The sequence below is a fragment of the Macaca thibetana genome, chromosome 11 (assembly GCF_024542745.1).
Source record: "Macaca thibetana thibetana isolate TM-01 chromosome 11, ASM2454274v1, whole genome shotgun sequence".
Lineage (NCBI taxonomy): Eukaryota > Metazoa > Chordata > Mammalia > Primates > Cercopithecidae > Macaca > Macaca thibetana.
The window spans coordinates 64,985,224-64,999,065 of record NC_065588.1 but is presented as its reverse complement, the minus strand read 5'-3'; the positions used below and the strand labels follow the sequence as shown (position 1 = coordinate 64,999,065).

The window sequence follows — 13,842 nt, the reverse complement described above, 5'->3', positions numbered from 1 at the left end:
AGATGCTACATTTTTGGTGCTTGCTCAGGTTTAGGAAGGATAGTTAACACTCAGGTAATAACTATTTTGAAGGCAGAATAATATACCTTAAAGAGTACACCTACTCAAATGTTGGTAAATGTTGACATGACTGAATCTAAATGGCAAAGAGTATTTTAGAAAAACATTAAGTCCCTGCAGATAAATGCTTAATTTAATTACATTCAGACTTGAACTGTTGGATGTATTAGAAATGTTAAAAGCTTTTTCTCAACATTTCCAAAAGTCTTTCCAAGAAATCGGTGTTATGTTTTGTTCCAGAAGCAAATTTGCATTTGTGATCTGTTTCTACAAATGGTATAAGTTAGCTCTATGTTTAGAAAGTAAAAATATCTGATGTTAGATTGGAAGTATCTCTTCCTGGGGAATCCAGAAAAGTAAGCATAGCATATTGTCTTACTGCAACAGATAAGTTGCTTATTGAGAACTCTGGTTGTTATTCTATATGGTAACAATATAGTTGGTGTATATTTTATGATAGATCCTTTATATTTTCCTCATGACTTTGGAAGGGGGAAGGGGGAGAAAATTATGATGACCAGACTAGTGAAAGAGCATTGAAAGTCCACAGTACTGTATCTAAAGTAGAAGTTTGGGTTTGTTATAGACTTTATATCGACTAATAAGCAGATACTGTACAGTATTGCTCACCATTTTATCATACTTTTGCATATGAACTACTCCATAGCCTTTTATAGATGTTTTATAGCTGATTTTACCAGTTTTCCTGGTAACTTGTTTTCCTTTTTTTTTTTTTTTTGAGATGGAGTCTTGCGCTATCGCCCAGGCTGGAGTGCAGTGGCACGATCTCGGCTCACTGCAGCCTCTGCCTCCCAGGTTCAAGCAATTCTCCTGCCTCAGTCTCCCAAGTAGCTGGGACTACAGGCATCCACCACCACACCCACTAATTTTCTGTATTTTTAGTAGAGACAGGGTTTCACCGTGTTAGCCAGGATGGTCTCGATCTCCTGACCTCATGATCTGCCTGCCTCTGCCTGGGCCTCCCAAAGTGGGCCTCCCAAAGTGCTGGGATTACAGGCGTGAGCCCCTGTAATCTTTCTTTAGTACTATAACTAAGAATTTATTAAAATGCACAAATTGTCTAAGACTGTAAAGTTTATTGGGGAAAGGCCACGACTACCTCTGAATTTAGTAAATTTAAAATATTTCTGATTCGCAATAAAGAACTAATATTCATATAAATAATATATGCTTTTTTCCCATTATGTTACCTGAAAATAAGTACTTATACAAGTGTAACAAAGTCCACTAAAAATAACTGATTACCACCAAATAAAGCTTGGGAAAGACCAAATTTAATGACCTTTTATGAGGCAATAATATTGCAACAACTCTTCAAAGTCCAGATAGTTCTTCCAGAACATGTTATATATATTATATATAACACATTCCAAATTAATTTGTGTTGTGGGGCAGTGTGTTCTATGGACAAGATGATGGATGGAAAGTATGCCTTCTGGTCAGAAAAAATATTTGAAAATTCACAATTTATATTAATGTAATAAAGAATCTGAGAAATGCAGAAAAGAAATGGATTTCCCAAACATGCTAAGCTATGGGACCATTTCCTTAAATAATACAGCCTCATACCATCCCTTGGACTAACATACCTATATTTCCAAACACATTTTGGGAAATACTGATATATAGAGAAGTCTTTTGTTCTGAATAACAAATTTTATTGATTTCCAGGTGCTTTTGAAATACGGAGAATAGTGGTAAACAAAGAATTAAGTCCTAACCCCTGCTAATACCGATTTAGTCATAGGACAGAGGATAGGCCCAAGTTTACATCTGCTCTTTGAAACACGCTCAACAAATAATAGTTTAAATGAGACATTGCTGAGTAGGAAATGGCTAAATTACAGGTACCAATTTTTAAAAAGTGATAAATATCTCAATTTAGAAAATAAGCAGGAAATAGTTTCTCTGTTTTCAAGAGGATTCATTACATAGAAACCCCTTAAGCAGAAGTTCCCTGGTATATTTTAGCTAGATTTCAATATTTAAATTTGCAGCTTTTTTTTTTTTTGCAATGGAGTCTCACTCTGTTGCCCAGGCTGGAGTGCAGTGGTGGGATTTCGGCTCACTGCAACCTCTGCATCCCAGGTTCAAGTAATTCTCATGCCTCAGCCTCTCGAGCAGCAGGAATTAACAGGCACGCACCATGACACCTGACTAATTTTTGCATTTTTAGTAAAGACAGGGTTGCACCATGTTGCCCAGGTTGGTCTTGAACTCCTGGCCTCAAGTGATCCGCCCACCTCAGCCTCCCGAAGTGCTGGGATTACAGGTGTGAGCCACCACTCCTGGCTAAGGGTTTTTTGTTTGCTGTTTGACAACTGAGAATAGAACTATTATTTCTCTCCTCTCTTGGAGTGGTCTCTCAGCGCTGTTAAGAGTCTACCGAATGTACTGATTCACACCTGTAATCCCAGCACTTTGGGAGGCTGAGGCGAGGGGATCACCTGAGGTCAGCAGTTTGAGACCAGCCTGGCCAACATGGTAAAACCCCGTCTCTACTGAAAATACAAAAATTTGCCAGGCATGGTGGTTCATGCCTGTAATCCCAGCACTTTGGGAGGTCAAGGCAGGCGGATCAGGAGGTCAGGAGTTCAAGGCTAGCATGGTGAAACCCTGTCTCTACTAAAAATACAAAAAATGAGCCACACATGGTGGCATGCACCCGTAATTCCAGCTACCGGGAGGCTGAGGCAGGAGAATCATTTGACCTTGGGAGGCAGAGTTTGCAGTGAGTGGAGATAGTGCCACTGCACTCCAACCTGGAGTGAGAGATTGTCTCCAAAAAAAAAACGGCCAGGCGCAGTGGCTTACTCCTGTAATCCCAGCACAGCACTCTGGGAGGCCAAAGCGGGTGAGTCACCTGAGGTCAGGAGTTCGAGACCAGCCTGGCCAACATGGTGAAACCCCGTCTCTACTAAAAATACAAAAATTAGCCAGGTGTGGTAGTGGACCCCTGTAATCCCAGCTACTCCAGAGGCTGAGGCAGGAGAATCACTTGAACCCAGGGGGTGGAGGTTGCAATGAGCTGAGATCACGCCATTTCACTCTAGCCTGGGCGACAGAGCAAAACTCCATCTCAAAAAAAAAAAAAAAAAAAAAAAAAAGTCTACCATTAGTGGACACCTTTAGTCTTCCAACAAGATACTTCCACCTCCCACCTTGTAGTTAAAAAATGCTTAACTTTGGGCTGGGTGCGGTGGCTCATGCCTGTAATCCCAGCACTTTGGGAGGCAGAGCGGATCACGAGGTCAGGAATTCGAGACCAGCCTGCCCAATATAGTGAAACCCTGACTCTATTAAGAATACAAAAATTAGCTGAGCGTCGTGGCAGGCGCCTGAATTTCCAGCTACTCGGGAGGCTGAGGCAGGAGAACTGCTTGAACCCAGGAGGCAGAGGTTGCAGTGAGCTGAGATTGCCCCACTACACTCCAGCCTAGGCAACAGAATGAGACTTCGTCCCAAAAAAAAAAAAAAAAAAAAAAAAGCAAGCTTAACTTTGAAGAGATTTGGTCTTCTCATACGCCTCCTATAAAAAGAAACAAAATAAATGTGAGAAAAGGTAGAAAAGGCCTTTGTCATAGGGAGCAATTTTTTCTAAAAAGGTTTTTCAGCAAGACCCTCTCTCTTAAAAAAAGAGTTGTTACAATTCTGACACCATAGCAACTTTTAAAGACCACTGTTTTCTTAGAATGTTTCTTTTTTTCCATTTATTGCACAAACAATAATTTGGGGGGGACTTTAAAAAATCATAATCAGGCCAGGCACAGTGGCTCAATGCCTGTAATCCCAGCACTTTGGGAGGCCGAGGCGGGTGGACCACATGAAGTCAGGAGTTCAAGATCAGCCTGGCCAACATGGCGAAACCCCATCTCTACTAAAAATGACGAAATTAGCTGAAATATCACAGCTACTTGGGAGGCTAAAGCAGGAGAATCGCTTGAACCCAGGAGGTGGAGGTTGCAGTGAGCCAATATTATGCCATTGCACTCCAGCCTGGGCAACAGAGCGAGACTCTGTCTCAAAAAAACAAACAAAAAAATTCACAATCAGTAAAATTAATGTTTAATGAACATAGTGTTATTTATTTTCTATTTTTTGAGAGACAAGTCGCCCTCTGTCTCCCAAGCAGAGCGTAGTGGTGCAATCATAGCTCATTGTAACATGGGACTCCTGGGTTCAAGTGATCCTCCCACCTCAGTCTCTCAAGTAGCTAGGACTATGGGTGCATGCCACCACAATTTTTTGGATGCAGGGCGTCATTATGTTGCCCAGGCTGACCTCAAACTACTGGCCTCAAGTGATCCTCCCTCCTTGGCATCCCAAAGTGTTGAGATTACAGGTGTGAGTCACCAAGTCTGGCCCAGGATGTTACTTTAAAATTGTCTTTTCATCTTCTAAATCAATAAGAACTTCATAGTTGCTTTCAATGCCAATCAACATCCTTTACTACTGTATACACAATGTATTTATTTGACATTTGAAAGGAGATACAAAAGGATGTTACAACCTGCTATGGCAAGAAGTTACAAAGGAACATATTGGTATGAACAGAACACCTCAGAGTTGAGTGTATAAAAAAGGCTTAATTCACCAGATGCAGTGGCTCACACCTGTAATCTCAGCATTTTGGGAGGTCAACATAGGAGGATTGCTTGAGCCCAGGAGTTCAAGACCAGCCTGGGAAACATAGCGAGACTCTGTCTCTAAAAAAAATACATATATATATGCATTAGCCAGGCGTGGTAACAACAGGCCTGTGTTCCCAGTTACTCAGGAGGCTGCAGTGAATCATGTTTGTGCCACTGTACTCCGGCCTGGGCGATAGAATGAGACCCTGTCTCAGCAAAAAACAAACAAAAAACTTCAAGGTGGGAGTAGGGGTTAATTCAAGGCTACCTAAGCTGGATTTGGGGTGATTATGGTCAAAAATGGATGCAAACAGAATATTAAACTGCCATTCATTAAAAGTGCTTACTACCTGCCAGACCCCGTACTAGGCTCTATATATTTACTGTCTCTAAGGTCACTCGGTAAGTAAATACCAGATCTGTGACTTTTAACTTCCCACTACAATAAGCTTATGAACTTCGTTGAAGCAAAAATGGTTTGAGAAGTGAAAATCAAGCACCTGTTTCATGGTGTTCTAAAAGTCTAAAATAATCCAGTAGAACATCAGAGATAAAATCCAAAAAGCAAGGTTTCCCCCCAATATTTAAATCAGGAAAGCAACATGATGATATCTGTAAACTATAACTGAACCAAAAATAGGACCAAACGTAGTGAAATCCATTTGGGGAGATATTACTGTGATCTTGAAAGAAGGCCTCCTTAATACAGGACAGTGGGCTGGGGAGGTGTGAACCAAAAATAGACATATGCAAAAGCTCTAAAATTTAACCCTGAGAAATAAATGAAATTCACCTAGAACATAATGGTAATGGAATACATTTAAAAGGTGAAATTTTGGGCTTGGCGTGGTGGCTCACGCCTGTAATCTCAGGACTTTGGGAAGCCAAGATGGGCAGACCACATGACCCCAGGAGTTTGAGACCAGCCTAGGCAACATGGTGAAACTGTCTCTACAAAAAATACAAAAATTAGGCCGGGTGCGGTGGCTCACACCTGTAATCCCAGTACTTTGGGAGGCCGAGGCGGACAGATCATGAGGTCAGGAGTTTGAGACCAGCCTGGCCAACATGCTGAAACCCCATCTCTACTAAAAATACAAAAAAAAAAATTAGTTGGGTGTGGTGGTGGGCACCTGTAATTCCAGCTACTCAGGAGGCTGAGGCAGAATTGCTTGAACCTGGGCGGTGGAGGTTGCAATGAGCCGAGATTGCGCCACTGCACTCCAGTCTGGGTGAAAGAGCAAGACTCTGTCTCAGGACCGGTGGCGGCGGGCAGGAGGTGATTAGCTGGACCTGGTGTCTTGCAGCTATAGTCCCAGCTACTTGGAAGGCTGAGGTGGGAGGACTGAGCCCAGGAGGTGGAGGCTATAGTGAGTCATGTTTGCAGCACTGCATTCCAGCCTGGGTGACAGAGCAAGACCCCGTCTCAAAACAAAACAAACAAAAGGTGAAATTTTGGAATTAGGAAAGATGCTATTTTTATAAATTGGCTTTAAGTTGTTGGCTGGACATTTAAGTTGTAGCATTCTGAAGGCAGTAGAGATGTGGGACTGTAGGATTGAAACAGGTGAGAGGAAAATGCCTAACGATTTTTTAAAAGTCTTTAAAGGAGAGCTTTAAAGGAAAGCAATACGAATTGAAGTATGTTTCAGGACACTCCTCTCCTAAAGACAATCAATTATGGTTTTTATTCAAAATACTATTACTCTAACGTTAAATATTTGAGTATAGCGATCATTTCAGATGCATTATGAATAAGTTAACTGAACACGCCTCCCATCTGCTTGCTTTACGGTTGTTTTATTTTATGTTGCCTTTCATTAGCTCATTTTATAATCTGTTACTTCTGAACACCTTCCACGTGCTGGTGCTTTCAGATATCTATCTCAAAGTATTATTTGTAAATGTCAAAAATTCCCTATTATATATAATTGAAAGCTGGCTACATGGTAGACAATATGATCACAAACTTTTAAACAACTTAAGCTGAAGGAATACTTTTTTGTAAGTATCAAATCAAAATGTAATTCAGCATCCAACCATAAAGTGCAACTACAAACTTTTCACAATGCCATTCACAACTTGTGGTTACCATCATAAGCCTGCAGACCTACACACTAATTATCTTTAAAACCCTTATTAGGCTAGGCACGGTGGTTCACGCCTGTAATCCCAACACTTTGGGGGGCCAAGGTGGGCAGATCACTTTAGGTCAGGAGTTCGAGACCAGCCCGGCAACATAGTGAAACTTCATCTCTGTTAGAAATACAAAAATTAGTGGGGTCCTGTAACCCCAGCTACTTGGGAGGCTGAAGCAGAACCACGTGAATCCAGCCAGGAGGTGGAGGTTGCAGTGAGCCAAGATTGCACAACTGTACTCCAGCCTGGGCCACAGAGCTAGACTCCGTCTCAAAAAATAAATAAATAAAATTAAAATAAAACCCTTACTAAGGATTTAAAAAAACCTTAATTACATGATGCCAAAAGCTAGTCCCCATCTGGCTTAGGGGCCCACAAGCTCCTGCTTTAAAGTCAGTTTTGTTTTTCTGATGTACTTACATTTGTGCATCACAATCAAGAGGTTCCCAGCTTGGTGGAACTTTCAAAGATGAGGCAGAAAAGTAAACAGGCAATTACAATCTGACTTTTCATGCTGACAAGTGGCACAGTGGCTAGCCCAAATTCCCCTCCCTGACCCAGCTACCTCCCTTATAGACCATTCACGATCACTTAGACCAGGCTGCCACGAGACCTAAGTGAAGACAGGGAGAACACAGCATTTCTTACTCCTACTAACTTGCAACATCATTCTCTCAAGTTGCTCTCACTAGAGGCTCCCAATTGCTTCAAGCTGCCCAGTGATATTTGTATTTCTAAAGTTGGCAGGCATGGCCATTCCAGAAAAAGAAACATTTGGACTTGCGCCTTTTGTTACCCAAATATATGATATTCAAACAATTTCTATTTTAACTCATTAAAAATTTAAGATCAAATAATCACATTCTTGAAACAATTCTTAATCACTTAATTTATTTTCAACACGTGTACTATAAAGAACCTAAGAAATGAGATAATTTTAATAACCTATAAACATGTTGATTCCATTTGCAGATTTAAATTTTGTATAAATAGCAGTCATTGCATACATATATCAAGTGTACTTTGTTTATAATCACATTTATGCTACAATACTCCTCAGAAAAAGAAAGGTTCTACTTGGTTCTGGGCTTCAGTATTACGAACTCCAAATAATGCTTTGAGGACCTCCAAAGGTAAAGTACTAATCCCTTTGGCCATTTATTGAGAGACAGAGAGAGAGAGAGAGAGAGAGATTTTTTTGAAGCAACAATGTTCCATTAGTAAAGCTGCTGTGCAAAATTACCCCAGTCCTATTCTAAGCTTACAGTTCAATTGATGTTATTGTCCTCACCTAAGTATATACAATTCACATACGAGAGAAAAACACTAAATCAAGATGGTTATTTTCACTATTTTACTTAAGATTCATATCTAAATATAAATTAAGAAGCTAATCCACAGTTTGAGAGGTACTTTTTACATTAGAAATGTTTTTTAAAATGTTAAACTGATACGTAATTGTAAATATTTATGGTGTATGACTTTCACATACAATGTGTATCAATCAAATCAGTGCAATTAGCATACCCATCAGCTCAAACCTTTATCATTTATTTGTAGCAAGAACATTCAATACATTAACTACAGTCACCCTACTGTGTCTCTCTCTCTCTCTCAATAAATGGCCAAAGGGATTAGTATTTTTACCTTTGGAGGTCCTCAAAGCGTTATTTGGAGTTGATAATACTTCAGCTAGAATGTATTCCTCATTTAACTTTGTACCCATTAAAAGTGGTTTTGTGTGCAAATAACAGATGTTCTACCCATATATGTATTCCAAAATTATTGTGTGGCCTTTTAAAAAAAAAAAAACACACATACAACAAATTGTAAAAGGCACCGAGATAACATCTGCTTCCAGATCAGTGCTAGGCTCGAAAAATAAAGCTTGTTCTACCAGGAATCACAAGTTAGAACTGAGTATTTGTGCAAGCAGAAAGTACATAGTATCAGTCATTTCAGGCAAATGTTATTTGGCTCTCATCCCCAGCTATCTGTCAGAACAATTAAAAGAGGTCGAAACAGTCCAGCATAACTAGGCTTCATTATATAAGGCCATTTTGGTCTAAGATGCTAATAAACCAAAATGAGAAATAATAAAAAGATATTATTTGAGCTATTTTCATACAAACTGTTGGCTCCTTATATCCTCCCTTCTATAATAAAGGGCATATTTTACTGCAAAGAAAATTTTACTTTATATATATCACTAGCCACAAATTTTTGAATGTCATTACATAAATGTTGCCTAGTACCATTAACCAAATAGTGTAACTATTTTATGTCCACGTTTCACTTCTGTATTTACAAACATATCTATCAGTAAAGAGTTAACAATGAGATGCAATCAAACATCCATATTATCTGACATTCTGTAGACAGCAATGTAGATGATTTTTAAATCACCTTTCATTTGAGTGACCTTATATAAAAAATAAGTCAATAATTTAGAGGTTCTAAGTCTCCAAAGGAGATTTTCACAAATGTAAATATAGAAATGGTTATAGACAATGAGATTTTTTAAGAAACCTCTGCCATGTCTGCATCCTGTTGTAACTGCTGTATCATCTTTTCTTCCAGCTGCTTTCCTTTGCCTGCAAGAGGGGTCAAGATGAGTTTTGTCTAATTTCTTTGATGTCCTGAACTTTCTGTAGTCCTTTATTTTTCTTCAATTTGTTCATTATACATTTAGCTTGGCATTTAATCTTTTCAACTGTCTTCACTGCATCAGTAGTTTTATTCCATAGCTCTTGCTGGTGTATGACAGGCTCGTTTCTGTATTTTTCAAATTCAAAAGAATTATCCACTGTAAGCTCATTATTAATAGTTGCTTTACAGAATGCTTGAGTCCACCTAACCTTTTGAGGATTGCACTTCTTTTAAAGTGTTTATGCCATTTGTATTTACACACTCTGAACACCTTGCAACTGCTGCAGATGAACATCGTAATGTGGTCAGGGTAGATGGGGCCCAAAGAAACCAACACTTCTCAGTACACATGCTGAGCTGGGATGGGCCTCCACCGAGCAAACACAGAGCTTGAGAGGAAGTCAAGAGGTATCTTGGATTCCACATTCTGACCCTGTCATTCTTGAAGGAAAATGATGCATCATTTCTGAATAATTCGGAAAGAACTTTCCAGTTAGTTTTTAAATAACAATTCTGTTTATCAAATTTCTGAATTAACTTTTCTGAATTCACGGGTTTCTAAAACTGGCCTTAAGCAGAAGGCTGAAACCTAGTCTGGGAACTATGTAACCCAGGCCAAGAAGTTGCTTTAAAGTGTCTTAGAGTTGTTTTTCAACTTAGGGGGAAACAACAGATTCCATTAAATCCCAAAAAGGATTTTTTTGTGTGAAAAAGGGCCTGATGCACTAAGTTAGACTCAGGATGCTTTAACAAGTTTTATCTTATGGGTAAATGGTGGCTATTTTCACAGATAACATCAATACTCCCATCCCTTACTACGGTTTATACAAAAGAGGCTGGAATATAAGTACATTTTTACAGCTGGGTGTGGTGGCTCACGACTGTAATCTTACTTAGCACTTTGGGAGGCTGACACAGGAGGATCTCTTGAGCCCAGGAGTTCGAGATCAGCCTGGGCAACATAGGGAGACTCTGTCTCTATTGTTAAATCAAGAAAACCTAAAAAACATTTTCACTTACATAGCACCAAATATAAGAGCCTTTTTTGTTTTTGTTTTTTTTTTTTAAACCTAGAAAGAGTATTTTGGAGAAAGAAACTAAGGATCAGAAGGTTTAAGAGTATCAAAAATCTGGGGCCAGGTGCAGTGCCTCACACCTGTAATCCCAGCATTTTGGGAGGCTGAGGTGGGTAGATCACTTGAGTTTAGGAGTTCAAGATCAGCCTGGCCAACATGGTGAAACCTCATCTTTACGAAAAATACAAACAAATCAGCTGCTATGGTGACACATGTAATCCAGTTACTTGGGAGGCCGAGGCAGAATAGCTTGAACCCAGAAGGCGGAGGTTGCAGTGAGCCGATTTCACTCCACTGCATTCTAGCATGGGTGACAGAGCAAGACTCCGTCTGAAAAAAAAAAAAGAGCGTCTAAAATTTAAATACTAACTCTTGGCTGGACATGGTGGCTCACATGAGGTCAGGAGTTCGTGACCAGCCTGGCCAACATGGCAAAACCCTGTCTCTACTAAAAATACAAAAATTAGCTGGCCGTGGTGGTGCATGCCTGTAATCCCAGCTGCTCCAGAGGCTGAGGCAGGAGAACGGCTTGAACCCGGGAAGCAGAGACTGCAAGATCATGACACTGCACTCCAGCCTGCGTAACAGACTCATCTCAAAAAAAAAAAAAAAAAAAACCTACATCTTTCACACATTTTCTCTTTACATCAAAGGTACTAAATCAATTACATTTAGGCCGGGCGCGGTGGCTCATGCCTGTAATCACAGCACTTCGGGAGGCTGAGGTGGGCAGATCATGAGGTCAGGAGATCGAGACCATCCTGGCTAACACGGCGAAACCCTGTCTCTTACAATAAAAGTACAAAAAATTAGCCGGGCCTGGTGGCGGGTGCCTGTAGTCCAAGCCACTCCGGAGACTGAGGCAGGAGAATGGTGTGAACCTGGGAGGCGGAGCTTGCAGTGAGTCGAGATTGCGCCACTGCACTCCAGCCTGGGCGACACAGCGAGAATCCATCTCAAAAAAAAATTAATAAGTTACATTTAAATGCCATATACATATATTTAAAAAAAAAAAAAGACACTTCTCATTTAAGACAGAATAGAAATTATTTAAAATTAGGGGTTGGGGTAAAGGATGAGCTACATATTCAACGCAAATTATAGTAAGTATTCACTATTCTGCTACCAAAGTAGGTCAATTATACTAAAGAGAAGACATCTATGTGGACTGAAGCATTTTCTCACTTTGATATATGTAAATAATTTTCATGTTGTCTAAATTCTTAGGGTTAGTTAGAAATATATAATTCTCTTACAGACAGGTCAACTAGGGGAAATAAGTTAGCACAATCATTTGAATTGGTTGTCTACACACTGGGCAGGGCTTATTCCTTTTCTTTAGCTTCTTTGCACATGTAAAGCAGGCCATAAGATGTCCTGTTTTGCCATGGACAATGCAACCATTTTTAGGTCGACCCTGACAAATCACACAAGGTTCAATGGCATTAAGGGGCAAACTAGATTCCACACTTTCTTCTTTGTCTTGTGTTTCTTCCCTTTCAAACTCTTTCACGTCTTCTTGGCTGCTATAAATAATGCTACTAGAAGTTGATGGCTGAGAATAGTCCTCACTTTCTTGTGATTGTGAGGCTTGTGTGATTTTATCATCATTTTCCTCAACACACGACTCTTTGGAATCATTCACTATAGTTTTTTTACAATCAGGAACATCAAAGCCCTCTTCAGCTTGTGTTGAGTTTTCCAGTTTGGCTTTCTCAGAGATTTCCCCTTTATCTTTCCCTTTATCTTCAGGAAGCCAATTCTCACGAAGGGCCCAACATCTGTTGCAATGTGATGGAAGAGGGGGATTCATTTCATTGCATGAAGTGCATTTCCAATAGTCCTTCAATGAAATAAGACAGAGTCAGTTGCTGTAACCCTTTAACTACTAGTCACAGGAATGCTAGCAACTTTGCTATGTCTAAGGTAAAATATATCATACAACTCAGTATTCAGTGTTTCATGTTTTATATAAAATAGTCACCGTGAACAGCATGAGGACTATAGCTAGTTATATATTGGTATACTGGAAATTTACTAAAAGAGTAGATTTTAGGTATTTTTACCATGCACACAAGAAAGGTTAACTATTCAAGATAATGGATTACATTAATTTGCTTGACTGTAGTGATCATTTCACTATTTACAAGTGTGTCAAACATCATGTTATATGTCTCAATTATACACAAAACAGATTTTTAAAAGGTCAATATGTAGGCCGGGCGCGGTGGCTCAAGCCTGTAATCCCAGCACTTTGGGAGGCCGAGGCGGGCAGATCACAAGGTCAGGAGATCGAGACCACAGTGAAACCCCGTCTCTACTAAAAATACAAAAAATTAGCAGGGCGCGGTGGCGGGCGCCTATAGTCCCAGCTACTCAGGAGGCTGAGGCAGGAGAATGGCGGGAACCCGGGAGGCGGAGCTTGCAGTGAGCCGAGATCGTGCCACTGCACTCCAGCCTGGGCAACAGCGTGAGACTCCGTCTCAAAAAAAAAAAAAAAAAAAAAAAAAAGGTCAATATGTAACAGTCTCTCCTGAAGTAGAGTAAGTACACCCATTTTTTTCACTCATACCATCCTGAAAACTTCTAAACTAAAAATGTATTAACTGTGATGTGATATTAATCATGTACCTATAAAGTTCTGTTTCAGGACACAAATGCAGTTGCTTCCTTTAGTTGAAGCAAGTCTATGGGATCTTTTACTCTGTCATGCAGCCTATATCCACGCCCACCCTAGACGCTATTCCAAGAGTCCATCCAACCAATCTAGATGAAACCTGCCTCCTAGAGAAAGACTTCCCAATCCACCAGTGACTAGAAGTACCTTAGAAGTGCTCTAAAACCATGGCTTAACTGAGTATTCCCTAACCCTATCCACAAGAGAAATGCTAAAACATTTTTCACAGCAAGCATTGCCGCTAAAACCTATCATCCTTGGTCAATAACCATAATATATGCCCTTTACTTGTCTATCCTTTCCTGTGTTCTCATCTCTGTAACTGCTCAATGCTTCTTCCTTTTCCCAACGTTTCATCCCGCAAACCTTTCCACCGTGCGATTTGGATAATAAACTCTCCCACATCCCCAGCCTTTTTACATAACCTATCTTTTTGCCTTAGCTGAAGCATGGTTCTTGCCTGAGGACATTTAACAAGTGAAAACTGGTAAGAGGTCTTTCCATAACCATTTTGAGATTGCTTCACAAATGACCTTAAGACAGGGGCAATAAAAATAGATTATTCATTCTTCTTTTTTCAAGTTATACA

General features: G+C 40.0%; 1 protein-coding gene and 1 pseudogene across 5 annotated transcripts in view; both read right to left on the bottom strand.

Moving 5' to 3' along the window:
- Positions 1 to 6,491: 6,491 nt before the first annotated feature.
- LOC126931705 (probable ribosome biogenesis protein RLP24) lies at positions 6,492 to 9,926 on the bottom strand (annotated as a pseudogene). Its single transcript, XR_007717904.1, has one exon. The product of XR_007717904.1 is annotated as a probable ribosome biogenesis protein RLP24 (transcript).
- The window catches only part of MDM2 (MDM2 proto-oncogene), a 36,866-nt gene continuing 29,515 nt past the window's right edge, over positions 6,492 to 13,842 (bottom strand). For all 4 annotated transcript variants that reach the window (XM_050750069.1, XM_050750071.1, XM_050750070.1 and 1 more), the window contains one exon: positions 6,492 to 12,419. In XM_050750069.1, coding sequence (XP_050606026.1) covers positions 11,844 to 12,419 — 576 coding nt within the window. In that variant the 3' untranslated portion in view covers positions 6,492 to 11,843. The remainder of the gene's footprint in view (positions 12,420 to 13,842) is intronic.